Genomic DNA, 23,191 nt, shown 5'->3' with positions numbered 1-23,191 from the left:
AACTGTTTCATAATGGTCTCGAAATTTATGAAATGTTACCAAATAATATTTAACATTAATTATAATGATTTATTTAATAGGTAACACTTCATAAGTTTTGTTAAATGTTTTATTCTTGTATATTTGCCAAATATAGAAGGATAAAACATTATGTATTATTAATCAAATTCAAGGTTACCAAAGAAACGAAGTGTAGGGCGGGATTAAATCAATTTGTGATAAACAAATATTATTCTATTGACCTTTATTACTGAGTTAACTCCGAGAGATACTTATAAATAATATCAAAGCTACTTTAAAACTAAGAATAGATTGAATATATCTGAGAGTGTTAACATTTCGAAATAAATATTGAACGAGTTATATGTTATATGTTATAAAATACAATTATATCAATAATTAGACGTCTCAAAATCCTTCAACAGTCAGCAATGATGGCAAACATTCAGTTCTTTGACAAAATCAAATATTAGACATTAATATACATTTAACTAGCTCTTGCTCGCGACTTTGAGCGGACTGTATTTTAATAAACTGCAAAACTGCAGAGTGTCTTCAGAATTTTTACTCAATCATACGTAGTTACGATATGATTGAGTAAAAAACGTGTTAACTTCCGCATTATATAATATTGGGAAAGATTCAAGTTAGATATAATCGCCAACCGTACTCTTAAATAGAATTAAAACAAGTAGACATACTCTATAACACTTATAGAGTTCTCTACTCTATTACACAATGTTTACTGTATTGATATCAATATGTTTCTCTATCTTATAAGTCCGCACTCTTTATTTGCTTCGTCTAAAATCAGATATACTCCATTTCGACAAATAAAAGTTGGCAACTCTAGTTAGATACTGCATTTGACCATTGAGAAATAATAGGTAGTACAAAAATCTTTCCGCCACGTATATACTACTTCCTTTCTTTAATTCTATGTATAAATAGAATACCGTCACACATTCTTATCCAACGAATCACTGTTATCAACAAAATAAACATATTAATTGAACGTCTTATCAATTATCAGTTTCCTTTATTGGGATTCCGCGATATCAGTCATTTTATCCATTCAATCAGTATAATTATCATAATCGGAACCAACTCACCGATTACAGAACATTTTACAAAACGTTGCATTGTTTCTTGTTATTGTGTAAAAATGTACTGAATTAAGCAAAAATTTAAACATTTTAATACGGAAATAGTGTGGTGATAGTTTCGAAGTGTATACTTTCTAACCGAGTGCAGTTTTACACCTTATTTTCAAGTTTATAAGGTCGTTTTTACAGTGTAAAGTATACCTTTCTCTACAGGAGACTGTTCAAAGGAATAACAACTTTGTAAGGTAAGTTTATGCGAGTAAGTAAGTGTAATGAATGTTCCTTGTTCTTACCGTCCAGTCTAGTATATGAGGGACAAATTATACAAGATAGAGAATAACGGGTTGACGTTTAAGGTTAAATGTAACCCATGAAGAAACGTAGAAGTACAAGAATTCAAACGTCATTTGATAATGTTGATAGCGCGATGAGGCGCATTTTAGATTCCTTATTAATTGTTGTTCATTGTTTTTATTGTGTTTGTAGTGGTTACTCCGCTTCTTTCAATTCTCGTATGTTAGGTAGTCTTCTAGTATTTTTCAAGTAGCTGTCATTCATATTATGTAAAGGTAGTTTCCAAAGATTAGTGCGATAAAATAATTATACAAATAAAAATCCTCTTCAGCTCTATTGCGTAATTAATAAGTCAGTCGTATGAAGGGACATCCCCTGCAACTAATCGGCATGTTCAACAATAAAAATACTGACTGTGTGATTACAATAAATGTTCCACTGTTTTGTTAAGCAGCACTTTATACAACCTGCATTCCTTTCCAATTTAGTACTGCGCAAGTGTTGAATGATGTCATATTGTAGACTAACATACAGATGTATGATTATCGTATTAGCTGATTAGCTCTTAGAACCTGTTTATTAGCCTAGCTGAGTGTCCAACTGCTGGGCAGAAGCCTCTCCCTTTTCCATCCAAATCACTCTATCGGCGGCAAGAGTCTACCAGTCCTTCTCAAATGCGTCCAGGTCATCCCGCTACCTTCGTTAGGGTCCACTGTTTATAAAAAAAAATATCTTTATAATTCCGTGTTAGACGAAGACACTTTTTTGTCCACAGCTTTCCAAAAGTCCTATAATTAATTATATTTAAAGATATTTTCTATTTACACGGACACAAAGGAAAATCAGACAATAAAATTATTCCGACCCATTTAAGTTATTATTTAGGTAAATATCCTATAGCTCTTTCCTTAGCAAATCTTTCCTGTTTACCATTATTGGTTCTTAACAATAAAGTTAAGTTTATTTCTTATTACGATTTTTTTTATCTTTTGAAAATTCTTGAATCAAAATTCACTCAATAACTTGAGATTAAATTATGTCTCCTTACGGATAAAGGAGATCATCCAGGCTCCATACATTTTTGGGCCTTTTTCAAAGTGCTGATAACGATTCCGATAAGTGTGTTATAGTAGGGAATTACATACAAATAATACTGATAAGCTCGAGTTGATACGGTGACGACCCGTTTATGAGTTGATACGTGTGCTTACGACCTTAAATCAACTTCAGAGTGGTCGCTTCACAATCAAAATTGCTTTAGGTAGTTAATTCTAGCAAAATCAATCATTATTTATGTTTCACAGCACTTTGAGAAATGAATAAATGTTTGAATATTATGAATCTTCAAACCTGTATAACTCGGTTCAAAGCGATCCTACCGGTTTCGTGCCATACTAACTATTGCTTCAAATGGCTAGCTCTATCGATACATGCCACTTTTTTTTGTTGGCCGGCACTTTGAAAAAAGGCCCAAAATGGATGATCTCCTTTATTAGCGTATTTCGATTCTAATTAGCAGATGTCTAGTAAAATAATATTTGTGTAACTGTAGCTCTATTTTCCACCAATATCGAGTACCGACAATTTACGAGACAAGACGGCCAGCTATGGAGAAATTCGATAGTCAGGTGAGATGCCCCGATTACATGGGACTAACATTCTAAAGTAATTTATACACATATTCTTATATCCTTGGGTAAAACCGACGTGATGTTATTAATGTATGTCGTAAATAAGTTTACTTGAGTAAGCATAATAATCTTATCAAATGAACCTAGGCTCCTTTCGTCTAGCACATAAAGAAAATCTTGAAAGGTAGTACAATATTATTACAGTACCAACCTAAAAACGTTTTCTCTGAACTCCAAAGTTCATTGAACTTTTCCTAATATATATGAACGCTTTGTCACCTTATACTATATATATACGTAAGTAAAGAGGTTAAAAATAACGTTTCTACGAATTGGAAATCAGGTTTAATGCTCGAAATTCACTGAAGTGTCAGCCTAATGTTCATACAAATATATTGCTTCTGTGACTCGTCTTAGTAGTCATCAATATTCTAAAAACTATATTCATACTTTGTCTATAATTTGGTAGAATATATTCCAGGAAAAAAATACCCGCTACTTTGTTCAAAAATAATTTAGGTATTGAACCAAAAACGAAATAAATAAATAATATAAATAAATATTTCTTTATTGTATTTCAATTTTACAACTTTACAAAATTGAAGCATTCCCAGTAAGTTTTAAAATACTTGTGATGGGGTAAATGATCTTATTTTTGAAAATGAGACAGATGTTAATAATATTGTAAGAATATGTTACACCTATATTTTCAGCTCTACATTTAAACAAGCCCTATTAATTATATTAAATTTATTACTGATCAATGCAGATTTCCGCAAAAAAAAAAAAACAAATTAAAGGTTACCGATATTCTAATGGTAAGAACAGTTGTCTGGATTCGAGATCCAATAATATCGGATTATTCAAATGCGATTGGAATGTTTAGACGCTCGATTTGTAACGGATTTCTGTTTAATACCAGCCTGTAGCTTTCTACCAACCTTGTATGTATCGCAAGTATCATATTTAAATACTTAATACTTTAAACGATTACTTTTAGACAGATTACGATTGTTTATCATTGTCAAGTTTCTGAAGAAAAGGAGTTCCGTAATATACTACTTCACTTTTAATACAAACTAGCGGACTGGCTTGACTTCGTCCGGATATAGTACAATTTTTATTCCGTTGATTTCATACAAACTCAGTCCCGACAGTTACATGCATATTAGAAAAATATTTAAATCCGATTTAGTTTAGTTGTTCAAAAGTTATGCGCTCACATACATTTCGGCAATTCATTTTTATTCATATAGATGTGCAACAACGATTCAATAGTCTCATTGACTATTATTCATCAATAAACAAAAAAAAAGATAAGCTTGATGGAATCTAGTAAAAATTTTCGAACAAAGTGTATATTTTGTATATCCACACGCTTGACTATTAAAAACATTGCTTACCTTAATGTATTATCAAAAAATACATAATATTTACCGCTAAGGAGACCCAGTCTCATAAAATCATGTTCTACATATATAATACCCGCTTGTTTTAGTAAAAGAACTTACATTTGTACTACATTCGCTTGCATAAATAATTCAAAAGTAACAGTGGATCACGTGCAAGACGTTTTTTCATTAGACTGTTTAAGATACAATTTGATATTCATGAAATTTCGTCTGGATATCCGCAGTTCATTTGCTAAACTTATTAAATTCAAATTGAAATAACCTAACCTAGTTTCAATGTTTTTGTTTCACAAGTATTCGCATTTGTAATAAGGGCTACAGTAGCCCAATTCTCTACTATCAAGAATCGACATCCGGCTAGCTATCAAAATATTTTGCGTTAAAATCTAATCAGTGCCTCTAGCAAAAGTCGTAGGAACTATTTTTGCAGTACATTTTAAATGTCAAACTGTCGATACTCGAATATGGTTCCGATTGTACAATCAATCGATTCTAGTAATAAAAAACTGCACAAATAAAGATAAAGAGTTTGTCTGTTTCAACGCACTAATCTTTGGAACTACTGGTTAGAATATATTTTATTATTAATTTATTGAGAAGAGTTGAGCAGTAATAAAAAAATGAGAAACGAAAGTCCATGCAGACGAAGATACTAGTCGTAAATAATTAAAGAGTTTGTTTTACTTATATTATCAATTATCACAGAGTTATTTGAAAGCAAAAAAACGCGTTTTAGTAAAGAAATATTATTGCTATTATCTAGTAAGATAACTTGAATAAAGATTTTCGGATTCAGTCACCCATAACTTAATATGAATTTATTCGTGAGTGAATTTTACAGTATTATGAATAGCGACCATAGTTAATTAATAATATTTTAATTGAGCAACAACTGTTGCAGAAAGCTTTTATACCACATACAATTCACTTATTAGAAATCTTGACACTTGAAAGCAATTAATTAAACCATAAAATCAATTATTTAACATGGTCTGATAGGTCATGATAATCTATACTAATATTATAAAGCTGAAGAGTTTGTTTGTTTGATTGTTTGTTTGTTTGAACGCGCTAATCTCAGGAACTACTGGTCCGATTTGAAAAATTCTTTCAGTGTTAGATAGCCTATTTATCGAGGAAGGTTATAGGCTATATATCATATAGCCTATAACCTTCACACCTTCGTATCACGCTACTACCAAAAGGAGCAGAGTACCAGTAAAAAATGTTTCGGAAACGGGGAAAATTTTGACCCATTCTCTCTTATGTGACGCAAGCGAAGTTGCGCGGGTCAGCTAGTAATTAATTATATGTATAAGTTTAGACTGGAACAAATACGCAGAGATTCTCAAAAAATGAGGCGGCTTTTTACCAACGTAATATATTGTTTTAATAAAGAAGAAACGTTATAAAGAAGAAAAGTTTTCGAAGGCATGTAAAGTCCCCAATCTGCACTTGGCCAACATATTGGACTTAAGGCCTAATCCGTCCCATATTACGGGAGAAGACGCTTGCCCAGTAGTGGGGCAATAATGGATTAAATAGATTTATTTTTTAAACTCAATCTGCTGCTTTAGCAGATATATTATAAACCATTTATAAATGTAATAGTTATTATTTTATACTTTTTACTATTTTCAGGACATGTGCTGAATACGAAACATGATACCACACATTAACGAGAGTAAAGATGACTTGGAGGAAGTCGATTTGACTTATCATGTTGATAAAACCAAAAGTAAGTATATTATAAAGGTATAATTAACGATTATAAACTGTCGCAACTTGTACACATAGTATAATTATGTAAAGGGTTTAAATTAACCCTCTTATTCATAAAAATATGAAGTTTTGAAAGGCTTAAAAAGAGTTTTGTTTCTTTCACTCTTAGCAAAATGAAAAAGATATAACATATTATAGTAGTTTTTAAATAAAATAAGTTTATAGTGTGTTTATGAATAAGAGGGTTAGAGCCTGTCCAGATGAAGCGTTTTACGCGCGAGTGGACTCGCGCGTATCAATTTTACACTGCATCCAGATACCGCGTTCTTTTCCTCCCAGTTCCTACGTTTTGTTGTTCTATTCGAATATTCTGTTGATTCTATATCCCATAAGGCTACTCTTTTTTCAATTTCATCAATAAAAAGTTCGGTATTGAAGTTGTCACGCTCCATCATCGCAACTAAATACGTCCATACGCCATGCACTCGCGCGTAATACTGGACGCAGCAATGGCGCCCGAGTATCTCGACTCGCGCGCCGCTCGATTTGAGAGTCGCGGTTATTGCACGCGTTTTACGCGCGAGTGATGACACGCGCAAAGTCTTCTGGACGGGATATATGTAGCTCTAGTACCTCAAGAACGCGCGAGTGTCTACGTGCGAGTGAACTCGCGCGTAAAACGCTTCATCTGGACAGGCTCTTAAGGCTAGAATACCTTTTTTGTTCACCCGACGTTTCGATCGAATTACATCGACCGTGGTCACGGGCTGACTCAGTCAGATTAACATAATACCTACCTTCCTTTCATTCCGTTAGCGGGATCAGCTTTCCTAATCGAAACTTAATACATAAAAAGTTAATCCGTTAGCTTGACGTTAATATTTACATAATTTCATAAAAAAAATATATTTTTAAATTTTAAAAGTATATAGAATTTAAATCTCACTTGCTCTGTCTAACGTGAAGTCCAAGTTATATTCTTCTCCTTTTTGCGATTGAACTGCAATATTTTCCATGTCTCTTCAAACATCAATCATTTTATTTTATTTCAAACCTAAAGTAAAGAGAGAAAGTGATTTCTTACATTAATGTTTCTCTATAACGCGTATCTATAGAAATATTGACGCAAAAACGTATCAACGAGATGTCCCGAAGCGTCTGACTTTCCATACAGAGTTCAAATACACATTGGAAAAAATCAGCCTTCATCCAAACTTTTGATACCGTTTTTATGACATATCATTACAGTACACACACAAATAGAAATATGCATTTGGCAAGCCAAAAGGATTAGAATAAAAATGTTTGTGTTCGAAAATATTAGTATAAATATAACTTTTAAATGCTTGCTCTAGTATCAAACTCCGTTTGACTAACGATAGTAAAACAATTAATCATTTGAACTGTTAAATGCAAACGGTTCTCAGGTCATGGGAAAAATACTAGGTATTTTGTTCATTTCATTGCTATCTAAATAAGAAACCTCGATTATTTTGTAAAAGGTCAACGACCTCGGTTATTCAGCAGGTAGTTACAAGATTTAACGAGATTTCCTTAGCTGTACAAATAGGAGTGTTATTTCAGTACATTGGTATAACGCCCACACGCCCCACACACATAGCACGAGTAAATTATCGAGCAAAAAAAACACTTGTATACCTTTCCTAATAATATTATTAAGAACTAGATTCCGCTCATGCCTTCGCCTGCGCGACAAAAAACTCGAAACAAAAAGTTGTATGAGGTAATCCAGGATATAATCTATCTATGTACCAAATTTCATCAAAATCTGTTCTGTAGTTTTGACGTGATTGACTAACAAACTTTCATCCAAACATCAAAACATGGGCATCATGGCAACATCCCAGAATAATAAAGAAGAAATACCAAGTCAACTTAGAGCATAAATAACAGCTTACTAATATTTATAATCGTTTATTCTAATTATTAAGGGTGCACATAATATTAACCCTTGTCTCACGTCTGATGTTCGGGCGGCCATTTTTCTCTCGCATCCATCACGGTTAGGCTTATCCGCTTTAGATTTATTTATCGTTTGGTCAAAATGTGTGTGTTAGGAACCTTCATTAAGCTTTGTTAGTTAGCTACAAAATAGTTAAAATATAGGTAAGTATGTGTTATTATACGAATAATTTATAAAGGAGCTTCTTTTTTACTCTCATTGATATATTTTCTGTAGTTGTTTTCTCATTTCTGTTCGTAAATATTTGTTATAATATATGTTGGATCCTCGCACGCAGACGTAACTGTACGGCCTTACTCATAAACTTTATTCATAAAAACATACACACATGTCATTACGTATGCTTCGAGTTTTTAAATTTTAAATTACAAGAAAATCTCAATTGAATATATGAGTGATCTGAAAAACAATGAATCTGATAAACTGCAAGTTGGTCCTTTAAAAATAGTCCAAGGCATGATGCCGATAATGAAGATATGCACACCCACATTTTTAGTAAGTATACTAGAAGCCGCCCGCGACTTCGTCCGCGTGGAAACCCTTCCCGTGTAAATCCCGATCCCTCGGGAACTTTGGGATAAAAAGCCTGTGTTATTCTGGGTCTTCAGCTAACTACATACCAAATTTCATCGTAATCGATTCAGTAGTAACAAACATCCATACAAACATACATACTCACAAACTTATGCATTTATAAAACAAAATTATTATTGAATTGTTTGAACAATATTCATTAAACGTTCTTCTCCTATTAGTTGAGCAATGTTGGCTCAACATAAATTAATGAAGCGTTCGCCTCTCTAAATGCACTTAGTTAGTCTATGAATGCAATTATTCTCAATTGTTCCACTTTATAAATCAAAGGCTTAACACTGCGAACAATACTTGGCCATTAGATCGAAAATAGTAGACAAATACTACTTTTAAGAAACATATTTTGTTTTTTTTTAGCGTTCCACACCGAAAGGTCAAGAACGAAACCTTTTTAACTGAGACTTCGCTGTCTGTCTGTTACCAGATGTATCTCATGAACCGTGATAGTTAGACGATATTTTTACAGACGATATATTTATGTTGAGAATAAAAACAATATCTAAGGGAGATCCCATAGAACAAACATGATTTTTGCCAGTTTTCATGAAACTATTCGTGCATAGTCCAACTCGCTCTTGGCCGGTTTTCTCAATATGTCATTTAAGAGATTAATGTCATTCTGAACTAAACTTTTTTTGTTGACTTAAAATTAAATATCGAATGACAACATGCCAGTCATGGGTTTCTTCTTAGAACATACGATATTCATCAATTTTAATTCGGGGTCAATGACCTTACATGTCAGGTGAAGGTGGTAGTGTAGAAGACTTTTTCATAACAAAGAAAGGAATCAAAAGCATCGTATCTTTGGGACATAACGTTAATAAACAACAATTAAGAGTCAACTGTCAAATCCTACTGATATTATAAATGCGAAAGTTTGTGAGTATGTATAGATGTTTGTTACTCTTTCACGCAAATACTACTAAACCAATTACGATGATATTTGGTATGTAGGTAGCTGAAGATCCAGAATAACACATAGGCTACTTTTTATCCTGGAGTTCCCGGAGGATGGGGCTTTACACGGGAAGGTTTTCCACGCGGACGAAGTAGCAGGTGGCCTCTAGTCATCTATACAAAGGAAATGAATCATTTATACCGAAATACGGCCCTCCGTATTTACACTTTACCTTCTGAGTCACTAATCGGAATGTAAAATGTGGTCACCCATCCACGGAACAGCCTCGGCAAGCGTAACTTAACCTTAGAGATTCGCGCGGCTGGTGCTACTTAGCTACGAACGCCAACAATATCACTATAATGTACTTTCAAAAGATTTGACATTGAAAAATGCTTGAGAAACGCCCACATACGAGAGTTCAAATAACACATGAGTGCATCGCAGTTATAAAGTCATACGTGTCATAATTTATTTTAGGGTTGTAACAGAACTTTAATCTCACCATAACTGCGGATTTTTCTCAAAAACTTACGTTTCAGGGTCCGCGAAACTTAACGCGAGTAATGAAGAATGTTTTTTCTTTGGTTTTAAAGACCTTAAGTGACGAACGAAGAGGTTCCCTTATTACAAATATTCCTCTTTCTGACGCCACTGCAATCATTGAATCATCTGCAATAGATGAACACAGGCCAATGATGATGATGATGATGATTTACTATGATCTAGATTTATGCATACGCTCGAAAGTGCGTAATGCGTAAATCCCCTAAAATGTCGCATGCACCTCCGATAAAACATCCGATTGAATTTAAAACTTTGTTTTTGCTTTTGTATCCAAACTTAACACACGGTGCCAGAAGTTTCACTACCACATTGGTTCTAATTTAGTAGTTCAGAGAATGTTTTTAAAGGCTAATTGCATGATTTCAATATTTAAAACACCGATTCATATCTGAAACAGCTCCTTTACAACCCTAATTTATTTTATTGAATACTGATTGAGTCTCGAAAGCAATGAAATAAAATATAGTGTTCGGCGAATACTCTCACAGACTTAAAATATATTTCTTAGATATTATATGATGGTGTCTAGTCTACATCCTTTAATTTGCATATTCTATGAATTTTTAGACACCCAATCGTATCTAGACGGGGGAATCGATTTAGGTTCTTGAAGGCCTTGATTTTACGCATGAACTTGAATGAAATGAAAATACTTGTTTTCACTTATTAAGGATTCCGTAATGGCTAAAACTTCTGTCGGTTACCACGCTATATCTCATGAACCGTGATACCTAGGCTGGTGAAATTTTCACAGATGGCGTATTTCTATTGCCGCTGGAATCACAAAAATAAAATAAAATTTATGTTTAAGAGGGCCCCTATACAAAAAGCGTGATTTTTCGCCGTTTTCATTGATTTGTATAAAAAAAAAACAATAATTATTTTTATTTTTACATTACAACGTAATTGGCACGATTTCAAGTCGTTTCCATACCATAACAGTTTTCCATACCTCACAGTTACCTTAGGAATTTTGACTTTCTGTTAATTCTATAGTAGGCCCTTTCGTTAAACTGCCGATATGTTAATCAAAACAGTTATAAACACGTTCCTTTAATCTTCGCTTTAATAAGATACTGTGTCAGAAATTTGAAATGACGATCGTTTTAAGATGAAATTACATTTAAAAATAATGATTTTCACATAATATTTAAAGTATAAAAATAAACTCAGTAACAAGAAAAATATTATTTTTATAAAATAAATCATTAAAGCAAGTCACATTTCCTTTCAGAAGTGAAATGGAAAGACTGGATTCTATTAAACCGCCCGTTAAAGGTGATCATAGCACTAATAATAACAGCGATAATAGTTCCAGTGCTCATATACCAGTTGCACTTCATCAGCAATCTGGACCTACCACCTTCAGACGGGTTCTCCTTCGGCTCGTGTCTCATCGCGAGGGAATCAAGACTGCCCTGTGGATATGGTGACGTCACCCAAGATCAATGCCACCCAGAATGTTGCTACGACCTTAGCAACGATGCCTGCTTTCATCGATTCCCCTCTAGATTTTCCTACATTCTGAACGGCAATTGGACCGAAGATACCATCATGAACCCCAGAATAAACACAGTACCGTATGGCTTACAAAGAAGCTTCACAAACATCAGACTATCCATCGACGAAGTCTCCGAAACACACCTGTCTTTAACCTTCTACAAATCAGATGAACCTATAATAGGACGAAAAATCGAAGAGAAAGCGTACGCGTACAATATTTCAGAAGGAGAATTAAACGTGATCGTTAATTCCACGCGTGGGAACATTTTCAACACCGCACGCGGGCCTTTTATAGCCTCCAATGACATATGGGAAATGGCCTTTAAAATCACAGACGAATCCATGTACGGTTTGGGCGAAATACCACTCAAAGAGGATACAGTAAAAGTAATTTATAACCACAGAGGCGGAATGAGTTCAATACCGCTAATATTTGCGAAATCAAACGGTACTTATCACGGACTTTTGATTGATACGATGGCTCCGACAGAAATAAATGTAAGATATGGTAACCAACTTGTAATTCGTAGTATAACGAATTGGGGATTAAAATTCCATTTATTTGTGGGTCCGAAACCGGCTGATATAATGAAAGATGTCATGGCTTTGATAGGGGCGGATAAAGGCCTGGAATATTGGATGCTTGGAGCCCATATATGTAGGTGAGTACAATATTTTTTTATTCTCGCCTTTGTATCGTTGGAAAACAAAGCGTATTGGTTGTTTATCTGTGCCATTAATACGGTAGATTAATTTTTATGTGACAGGCAACAACGAGCGTTTCATGTGCGTTGAAAACAAAAGGTTATTTATAAAGCGTGGTTTAATGTATTCCGACACTTGTTGATTTAGGCTTTTTACAATATTACACTTGGGAGTAATAACCTTTATCATATAAAATTTGGAATGCGCAACCTTGGTTAGTTTAGTTTTAATTGATAGTTCAGTTTAAAATCACAATCAGCAACTTTGAATGCATTACTAACCACGGATTACAGATAGGTGTAATTGAAACTAATTTTATCAAGATATATTGGTATGTGGTAAAAGGATATTCCCTCGAACATGTCTTGCAAAATCGTTCACGAAAATATTCCATCATAATCAATCATCGATTAGGGAACTATTTGCAACTATTAGTAAAGGGCAAACCTTCGGGATTTTTGTTGATCTTGTACTGAAACTTATAAATGTGGGTCAGATTTGATAGGCATGTTTTGTGAACTTGATAAGGATAAGTTTAGTATATCAGGGTAATATTAGTTAAAAGATCTTTTGTGAGTTTGAAGAAGGAATTATCAGATACGCAACAAGTAACAGTGTACGGCTGAGATTTTAAAATAAGTATTACGTAGTTGTAAATATTTAGTAGTACTTAAATATTTAGTAATTAGACGTGTGGTTGATTGACACGTATGCCTACACAGGGAGGTATACGCTACTCTATAAACAGTAGTAGTAGTATCGTACCTCAAAAACTTAAATCTTTAAATTAATCCTAGAAAGATAGTCTGCGTAAAATTTACGCATGCGTTTGCGAAATATCGCTCTATCTGTTAAATAGCGCGAATGCATCGCTGTGCGTATCGGACATTTCACGTGTAAGGTAAGTTTCACCCATTTTGAATATAATGACCGCGTCAGTCAACTTTACTCATGAGTATCTTTTCACTACTACAAAATATGATTATCTGTCTAGGGTTAAAAATAATAATAATACAAAGACTACTTAATATGCTTATAACTTACCGCCTGTCTTACCTGATTTAATCTGAAAACATCTACATAAAATATAAAGTACCTGTAGACTATGTGAGTTTCTCACACACCTACATATCTATACTAATATTATAAAGCTGAAGAGTTTGTTTGTTTGTTTGTTTGAACGCGCTAATCTCGGGAACCACTGGTCGGATTTGAAAAATTCTTTCAGTGTTAGATAGCCCATTTATCGAGGAAGACTTTAGGTTATATATCATCACGCTACGACCAACAGGAGCAGAGTACCAGTGACAAATGTTACAAAAACGGGGAAAATTATGATTGTCCTATGTGACGCAAGCGAAGTTGCGCGGGTCAGCTAGTTTTCAATAAGCTTACAACATCAAGTCTGAAATATAATTCCCAATATCTACTGGTGCCTACATTTTAGTATAAGTAGCCCTCACAAAGATACTTCAAAGGGATACCGGGAAGGCTCCAGAATCTAGATTTCCAAGACTTACTCAGACCTTATTTGGGATGTCCTTTATAAGGTCAATTATTTATGCTTCATCGGCAAATAATTATATCGGGTATTTAGTATTAACTTTGAATTATACAAAAAATAGGAATCGCAGAAGATCCTTTATTTATTTTCCCATAAAAAAATCCCGAAACTTTTTCTAAATAAAATCTAGTAGTCGAGTAATCTCCCGAAGTAGAGTGTGTATTTGAAAAATAATTTTCATGGCATGGTCGCTACCATAAGCATAATCAAAACTGTGCTGCTAGTCTCTTCTATCGTAGGTCATTTTTCTATAGATCTAAATTATCGAGATACAATGCCCTCAATATTTTTTTATAAAATTAATAATTTATATAAAAGTTTTCAACTTAAAAATTTCAATAACTATTATCGCCACGACGAAAATTGATACCAATTAGTTTCGTCTCTTCGTAGACACAACATTTATGTTTGTCAAAGATTCAAAGAACCTGAAAATATTAGAGGATTTTCTTGGAAATTAATTTTGAATAGTTTGTCTACAGCCCGTGTCAATGTTTTCACAGAGTGTAATGAAAATAAAGAGTGAACTTCGGCAATTTAAACACGCATGTCGAAGTTTTATTAACATGCGCGAAAATGTTTTTGAGTCACACGAATAACAGCTTTAAATGTAGCTGTATTATTTCGAAATTTGTTTCTAAGAACGTTAATTTCTTACAATGTTTTTCTTCAACATCGATGCGTTTAAGTGAACATAAGTACGCTAAAATATTTCTTTAAAAATCCGTCTGTAGTATAAGCCAAGGAAGTAAGGAATGAAAATGTTTACACCACTTTGTTTTCACAACTACCAGATAGTTATTAGTTAACTAGCCATAACACCAGTCCATTGATATCCAATACATTGCAGCTTTGACATAACATATTAGTCGTCATCATTTTAGAAAAAAGTAATGAAATTAATATAAACTATCAAATTATTGACAACCGAGATTCGCAATAATTTGCCAGGCAGAAAAACCACGGTCCTACTAGGTAGGACAATCCTAGGTGAAACCATATTTGACCAAATATTTCAACGTTTAACCGACTTGAAAATGTTACGTCGGTTTGTATGATTGTATTTTTATGCATTCTTATCAATTTTTATGACCTTTTCAGTGAACCAATGACAACATTAGCAGATCTTCAATCGTTCATCACAACGGCCAGTTCTCAAGCCATGCCGTTTGAAAGTCACTGCGGTCTGGGCCCGATAGTGTTCGACAGTGTATCTACATGTAATAGCGAACTTGTGACGTCTGTGAACAGCGGTGCAGCTGCCCTGAGGAATGCTAGGAAGAAGTTTGTACCCCACGTATCTCCTTATGTAAGTATTTTTTTCGTTTACGTCACGTTTCGCCACCACTATCAGCTGTCGACTAACGACAAGTCGAGAAATTTTGTATGATAAAGTATCAGAGCCTCTAGCGGGGGCCTTAAGAACTATTTCTTGCAGTACATTTTAAATGTAAAACTCTCGTTACTTGATAGTACTGAATGTATTGAATTGTGCTACAGATTATAAGTTTAAATAAGGCCGCTGTATCATTAAAATTGGATTTATTTTAGCTGTTATAATCAACGTGAAACCATCATCAAAGGGTTTTTAAAGCTAAAAGAACCATTTTACATACTAAAAAAAGAATATGAAGTTTGAAGTCGGTTAAAAAAAGTTTCAAAAACCGTGAGACCCTTGAGTCCAAATTGACACCAGTCTAATAATACGGGCCCAGATATTGTACATACCATATTCGGTGGGTTTCTAATATAATGTAAAGTGGTTTATTTGAGTAATTTAATAATTTTGTAGTAGGTATGTTCACATTTTATTTACAACTTTTTTTGTGTGGCGATTCTTATGACAATGTAGTAAAAATCTGTAAGCCCATGGCCCAATTTGTGCTTTCTTTATCACAGTGGGTGTTGTGTCCTTGGGTGTTTTATATCTTTGAATACCAAGTAAATTTGGCCATAAAAATATCAATCGTGTCAAGGATAATTCGGTATTTTAACCCATTATCTTTCTATTGGTGGCGGTTCTCCCATGATACTACTATCGACTGCCGACAACCGCCTTGTCATCAAGAAATTTTGCATGAAAAACTGATCAGCGCCTCAAACAGGTGGCAGTACATTCTAACCCTTTATTCCTAAGAATATAATAATATGAAGTTGTGAAAGGCTTATAAATAGTTTTGTTTCTTTCACTCCTTAACGAAATATGACAGTAGTGGTTTAACTAAAATAGATTTATAGTGTGTTTATGAATAAGAGGGTAAATGTCAAACTTTCGATACTCGAGCTATACAGAATCACGCCACTGAAAGACCTTAGATGTTGCTAAGATTAACTGCATAGTATATTATAATTAATCGTATGTTATTAATATTATAAATGCTCTTTTATTCATAAACTACTGAAAGGATTTGGATAAATTTCAGTACACAGATTATTTTCTACGCCGACGAAGTCATGGTAAAAAGCTTGCTTTTTGTATAAATGCTTATTAAAATAATTTATCTCTTATTCATTTCAATTACCTAGAACTAGAATTTGATAAACGTTTGTCTGAATTTTGTGATGAAAATGATTTTTTGTAAGTTTAAGAATAAATAAGCCTTTGATCGTTTTTCCATGAAATATTTTTGAAATTGCTTTTAGTTCATATAACATTTGTGTTTCGACTTAAATGTTAAGGATCAAGAAATTAATTAAAAACTAATTTTAAAAAGTTAAATACGTCCGACTGAGTTTGACTTCACTTTTGTTAGTTTTCTGATTTCATGGAATAATGTTTAATATTATTAAGTTAAGGCAGACGATAATCTTTCAGTATTTATAAAATTGAAATGTACTTTGATTTTCAAAATTATAAAAAATATTTATTATTATGGTTAGTGGTCAACCTAGTGTCAATTATTTTCAGGGCGGAAAGCCTTGGCATGGCTTAACTACTGTACCTCGATTCTCTATCACTGTCGACTACCGACAACCGGCTAGCTATCGAAATTTTGACATTTAGAATGTACTGCCAAAACATTTCCTGCGACACCCGTCAGAGGCGCTGTTCAGATTTTCATACAAAATTTCTCGATGACAGGTCGGTTGTCGGTAGTCGATAGTAATAGAGAATCGAGCTACAGGTATCTTAATATACTGCAAAGGGGAGCGACCTTTAACAAGCCTTTCAAAGTTACATCAACTAGGCGGTAAACCATTTATCTATCTGTAGAATGCCCGCACCTATACATACAACCAACGGACACAAAGTACAACCAAACCCGAAATAACTATTTGATACCTCCGTGAGGGAATCGTTTATTTCGTTTGGCAGTAATTAAATATTTATCACCCCCCCACACATTACCTGAGATAAATAAATGAAATACCTGTATTCCTTACAACTAACATGTCAATATAAATTACGAGACATGATTCATAATTCGGTCATCATTATTACTAATAGATTTTATTTTTTACAAATATGTTGCAATATTTTGTCAATTTGGTAAATTTTACACCAATTAGAAAGGCTATTAAGAATTAATTAATTACGCAACAAATTATGATTCAGAACTAAAATATGATGCCTACATCATCATAAACTAAATTTGGATATAAATAATTTATTAATACTTTTATAGCGTAATTTTAATCGGATAACAAACTTCGTTAATGAGCCCACACTGTCAAAAGAAATAATGAGTGAAAAATACTACATTAAGCTTATTAAAAGGATAATCGAATTTATAATGAACAAGATTTTGACCGTGGCTCTACCCACGTGAAAAAAAATACATTTTGCCAATGTCCCTTTGTGGGACACAAATAAGTTCTTATCTTATACGTATCGAGTTCCTCCATGTTCGGAAGGCTCGTTAAATCGTGGGCCCCAGCTTTTCGAAGGTCTTTCATAGACGTGACCAGTAGTCAGAAACTTGAATGTCTTACTACCAGTCTTACCGATGGGTATCGTATTATAACCCCAGTAACTGGGTTTCGGAGGTCCGATAAGCAATCGTTTCATGTAAAATATTTGTATTCTATTACATGTTAAGACTAAAATATACAAATAAAAATATATAAAAAACATATTTTTTACAGATACGATACACAAAACCAATAGTAATAAACGAGACAGAAGCGGACAATGTAACAGAAACTACCACAGCGGCAACAACAATAGCACGTCCTGAACTTTGCTTTGATGAAGAGCATCTTGAATCCATCATCAACGATGCAGACAATGAAGAAGTGTACATAGGCTCAGTAGACGAGTATGACGTGATATATCCAAAGTATGATAATGTCAGCGAAGAATTCATGAAGCAATTGTGGGTGTTTAGTGATTTTGATGCGGTTGTGTTAGAAAATAGCTGGCCTTTGGATGAATCTGAGAAGTTGCTTAATGAAACACATCTGCATTTGCCGTATTTTAATGAGGTAAGTGTGATGTTTTTTATGTTACCAGTAAATGCCGATTTTTTTTGCATATTGCGATAGTCCCTGCACTCTCTTTTTTCTCCTTATCCTACGTGCCGAGGGCTAGGCATAGCATATTTTCTCTTAAAAATAAAATCGAAACGTATTGAGCTGATGTTTTAACAACCGCCTGCCTGACGTCAACCCTCCCTAGAAATGTGCATTGCACAAGTGCACTGGACTCTATGTTAGAAATATATATCAATTAACAAAAAGATTTTACTTGGATATGGACAATATCCAAGTAAAATACCTTAAATAAAAGTTTAATTTGACCTAAGAGGCAGCATTATTTATTACAATAAAAAGTTAAATTGAGTTGAGCGACTACAGACTGATTGAGTACTCTATAGTGTAATTAAATAGTTTATACAAGGATCCAAATAAGTTATAACTGCTTCTATAATAAAGTTTGCAATTTCAGAATTTCGAAACAGCTTTTGAAAACACTCCCTTGTGGAATGCAAAACGACCGGAGAGGTATCTCAACACGCACAACGAATATGGAAATCAATTTGCTGATGCCTTTGAGAAGGTCAAAGATGTACCGATCATGACCACCAGCCAATGGATGAACGGAAATGTGGTAGTGAACAGACAAAATGTAGAGACTAGTTGGTCCAGTCTGCAGAGAGAACTTGTTGAAGCCAGTTTGGGAGGGATATCTGGTCATAGATACTGGTCTTCTCCCATCTGTGGTGATACAGAAGACTTTGATAATAGCACTCATACAAGACTCTGTGCCAAATGGTATATGGCAGCTACTTACTTCCCACTAATCAAAATACATTCCAAAGAAGCTCGGAGAGATCCCTTAGCCTTCGTTGGCAATGACAGAATGTATATGATCACAGCATTAGAACGACGAATGTCTATAATGCCTTACCTACACACAGTTCTTGTAGAAGGTCCACTTCTAAGACCAATGTTTTACCAGTTTCCCTCAGAAGATGTATTAGCTGATTTGAAAACTCAATTTTCTGTTGGAGATGATTTGCTAATAGTTCCAAATTTACAACCAAGTCAGAGTCATGTTCGCTTTTGGCTGCCACCAGGGAATTGGTTTGAGTTTTGGAGTGGTCTGAGGATTGAAGGAGAACCGGGAGAAGTGATGACAATGACCACAACTGATGCTGAGTTCCTAACTTTGATTCGTGGTGGATCTATTTTAATAACGCAACCGGTAAGACATTTTTATTCACCTTTTATATTGTTTTCAATTGATCTGAAATAGCAGTGGGACTATTAAAACACGAATTTAATCTTAATATTTGGTCTCCGCCTACCCTTATGGGGAAAAGACGTATCATGTACGTGTGTCATGTATGTATGAATGTAATCTTCAATCACATAAAGCCAGCAAAATTCGTCTTTGTAACAACCTTTAATAATAGTAACAATTAAAATACCTACCTATATTTTACAGGAAACCAAATTAACAACAGCCGAAACACAACAAATGGCACCCTACACTATCATCATAGCGTTGCACTGCGAAACGAAAAATGTTACCGAAGAAGTGACAACTGAAGATGATTCAGACAGTACCACTACCGACACTCCAAGATCTGGTGACGAAACCACCACAACCCCAGAAGACACAACAACGGCTATACCAACTATAACTGTATGCTCAGCCAAAGGAAAATTCCATATGAGTCCAAACATGACTTTGGAATTCGAAGCTGATTCAGACACACTCACTATAACCTCAAAAGGTGACGATTATGAAGTTTTCTGCAATTTCTTCGAAGGTACATGGGATAGAGAAGTATGGTACATAACAATATACGGCCTCGATGATGATCAAAATAATTTCGATAGCCATCGATATGAAGAAGTTGATATAGATTTTTGTGAGTTGCAAAGTAAGGATAAAATTACTCAGAAATTCGTTTGAATGTTAAATAAAGGTTTTATCTTTAACGGTTGATTAAATGCAATGAATTTCATAAATTTTAATGATCCTGAATTGTTTACTTTGAACTCATATTGAACTTTTATACTCATATTTACGAAATGAATATTGCTTTAAGTATTAATTTTTGGCTCTTGATAGTTTGATGAATTTTGTTTTTGTTGTAACAAACCTTTTAAAAGTAATATTACCCTTAAACTTATTTTTTATTGTTCCCAAATGCATAAATAATTATAATCGCAAATGAAGGCAAATATGAATATCAAACAATATTTGCCATATCATTCATAAATTGTAAATGACATTAAATATTGAATTTTACTACGCATGTTTACTTTATCATGTGTAAGAAAACACGTAACACAACCGTGTAAAAATATTGCCAATATTTTTCCTATAGGGCTGACCTCGAATGTATCGCAATTACGAAATTCTTATGATATGAAACTCTGAGACAGACCAAAAAAAGCAATCTGAGGAAAAGTATTCCGCACAAGTTATTAAAATTCTTTCCGTATATTTTTGGCAAGGCATCGCGATAAAAATCGATGCATGTTTGTAACCATAACAACGGTCAGAAACAGGTTACCGCAAGTAACAACATTTTATCAGTAATGATGCAATTATAGGCAGATCAGTATACGACCCCGTTATCTTAAAGAAACATTCTATGCTAAGTGTTTGAACTCACACTTTCGTAATAAATGTATATTTTTACGTAATACTTTATAAATTGTGATCAATAAACAGTGCTCGGTGTTTATATTGACGTGTTTACTGAAATGGATGAGACAGTGTACAGTTCCATTGCGGGGGACTTAGATTATATTGGACTGACCTCCTCGTGAACTTAGATAAATCTTCGCTTAAAACAAATAGCAAGTTATTTTGTGGTGGAACGCGGGACGTGAAGGAGCTCTTCACTACAGCGGCGTGTCTCATGAGACCTGAAGAAAATCAAGAGAAACCAGACGAGAAGAAAATAACTAGACACTTCTCAAACCCAGGAGCCAGAATGCCGAACATTAAGATATTTACCGGTACCTCGCACCCCGAGATCGCGAAAAAGATTGCTTCAAGACTCGGCCTTGACCTAGGCCGTGCTACGACGAAGAAATTCAGCAACAAAGAGACCAATGTTGAAATCGGAGAATCAGTTCGAGGTGAGGATGTGTACATTGTCCAGAGCGGTTGTGGTGAAATCAATGATAACCTCATGGAACTCTTTATCATGATTAATGCGTGCAAAATTGCGTCAGCGTCCCGTGTAACTGCTGTGATTCCAAGCTTCCCGTACTCCAGACAGGACAAGAAAGAGAAGAGCCGTGCTCCTATTACTGCTAAGTTGTTGGCAAACCTTGTATCAGTGGCTGGAGCTGACCACGTCATCACAATTGACTTGCACTCGTCACAAATCCAGGGCTTCTTCAACATCCCCGTGGACAATCTATACGCTGAACCAGCGATCACAAAATGGATCAAAGAAAACATTCCTGACTGGAGCAGCAGTGTGATGGTGTCTCCCGACGCTGGTGGTGTCAAGAGAATGACGTCAATTGCCGATCGTTTGGACATCGACTTCGCTATCATTCACAAGGAGAGGCAGAGAGCCAACGAGGGTGATTCAACAGTTCTTGTAGGCAGTGTGAAGAACAAGACAGCAATCATGGTTGACGATTTAGCTGATACCTGTGATACTATTGTCAAGGGCGCTGAAGCTTTATACGAGGCTGGAGCTACTAAAGTATATGCTATTTTAACTCACGGAGTATTCGCTGGCAATGCTATTGAGAAGATAAATAACTCTAATCTTGAGGCTATAGTAGTGACAAACACGATCCCACAAGACAAGCACATGAAGCTGTGCCCGAAAATCCAAACGATTGATATATCTGTGATGCTCGCTGAAGCGATCCGCCGCACTCACTACGCAGAATCTGTATCCTACTTGTTCACAAATGTACCTTATTAGAAGTCAAACTTCAATTAGTGTAAGAATTTAATACTCCACAAATGATTGTTTTGCTTTATCAATAAGATAATGTGTATATCACTATTTTAAATTATATTCTCAAAGAATAAAAATCTAATTTATTAGTCATATTATTTTTCCTTGATACAAAGAAGTACACGAGAACAATTGACAAGAATGTCTTAAGAATTGCGTATGTTTTGTTATATGATTGTACAATTTAGGAAATTGTTACGCGTGTTTCTCAAAATAATGTTATTTAAAAGGCTTATTTGTTGTGTTGTTGTTCTCGTCCTCGTGTAAATTTGTATAATAATACCCCTCATTTGTACTTAAGTGGGGTAAAGTATCTCAATTGTTGTCAAGAAGAACCTTTGAACATCTCTCATTATATTATAGGAATGGTGCGTAGGAAGATGGCTATTATGTACAAAATCACCAAAGAATATTATTAGGTAACTATTTGATAACATATACCTTGAACTGTTTGATATAATCGAGTTAATTTGTTTGTTTTTATGTCAAGTGATCCACGTTCTTAACCCAGTTTGGAAATTGTTGTCTCGTAATCTAGGAGTCTGGTGACTCGTCTTCTACGAAAGAATTATATTTATCGACCTCGTTGATACAAAAATTACTAAGGATATACCACTGCCTACTGTTTCAACCAAATTCGTATTAACCAGACTAAAATCTTACACAAACCATTGGAAAATGTTTGGTAAACTTTCTTTACTATGTTTATTTATCACCTTTACTTAGCCGATCTGACAGTTTTTACCCAAAACACTTTAGTCCTCGCATGATATCGCAGATACAAGAACAGAGAGATATGAAATCTTTTTACAAGTACT

At 34.3% G+C, this 23,191-nt stretch overlaps 2 protein-coding genes across 2 annotated transcripts; both read left to right on the top strand.

The window, feature by feature from the left end:
* Positions 1-1,102: 1,102 nt before the first annotated feature.
* On the top strand, positions 1,103-20,409 carry LOC142978710 (uncharacterized). Its single transcript, XM_076123246.1, has 7 exons — positions 1,103-1,351; positions 6,085-6,181; positions 11,446-12,376; positions 15,085-15,292; positions 18,070-18,408; positions 18,872-19,630; positions 19,874-20,409. Exons 2-7 carry the CDS (start codon positions 6,106-6,108, stop codon positions 20,345-20,347), a joined length of 2,787 nt encoding a protein of 928 aa, XP_075979361.1. The 5' UTR covers positions 1,103-1,351; positions 6,085-6,105; the 3' UTR covers positions 20,348-20,409.
* Positions 20,410-21,165: 756 nt separating this feature from the next.
* LOC142978711 (ribose-phosphate pyrophosphokinase 2-like) lies at positions 21,166-22,466 on the top strand. The gene has a single exon (XM_076123247.1). The coding sequence runs from the start codon at positions 21,306-21,308 to the stop codon at positions 22,335-22,337; it is 1,032 nt and encodes a 343-aa protein (XP_075979362.1). The 5' UTR covers positions 21,166-21,305; the 3' UTR covers positions 22,338-22,466.
* Positions 22,467-23,191: the final 725 nt, after the last annotated feature.

This window comes from Anticarsia gemmatalis, chromosome 15, assembly GCF_050436995.1.
Source record: "Anticarsia gemmatalis isolate Benzon Research Colony breed Stoneville strain chromosome 15, ilAntGemm2 primary, whole genome shotgun sequence".
NCBI lineage: Eukaryota > Metazoa > Arthropoda > Insecta > Lepidoptera > Erebidae > Anticarsia > Anticarsia gemmatalis.
This window is presented reverse-complemented; position numbering and strand designations above follow the sequence as displayed.

Coding starts and splice junctions, on each gene's coding strand:
- LOC142978710 (XM_076123246.1), top strand. CDS start 6,106: ATGATACCACACATTAACGAGAGTAAAGATGACTTGGAGGAAGTCGAT. Junction 6,182..11,445: donor TCATGTTGATAAAACCAAAA/GTAAGTATATTA, acceptor ATTTCCTTTCAG/AAGTGAAATGGAAAGACTGG. Junction 18,409..18,871: donor ATTTGCCGTATTTTAATGAG/GTAAGTGTGATG, acceptor TTGCAATTTCAG/AATTTCGAAACAGCTTTTGA.
- LOC142978711 (XM_076123247.1), top strand. CDS start 21,306: ATGAGACCTGAAGAAAATCAAGAGAAACCAGACGAGAAGAAAATAACT.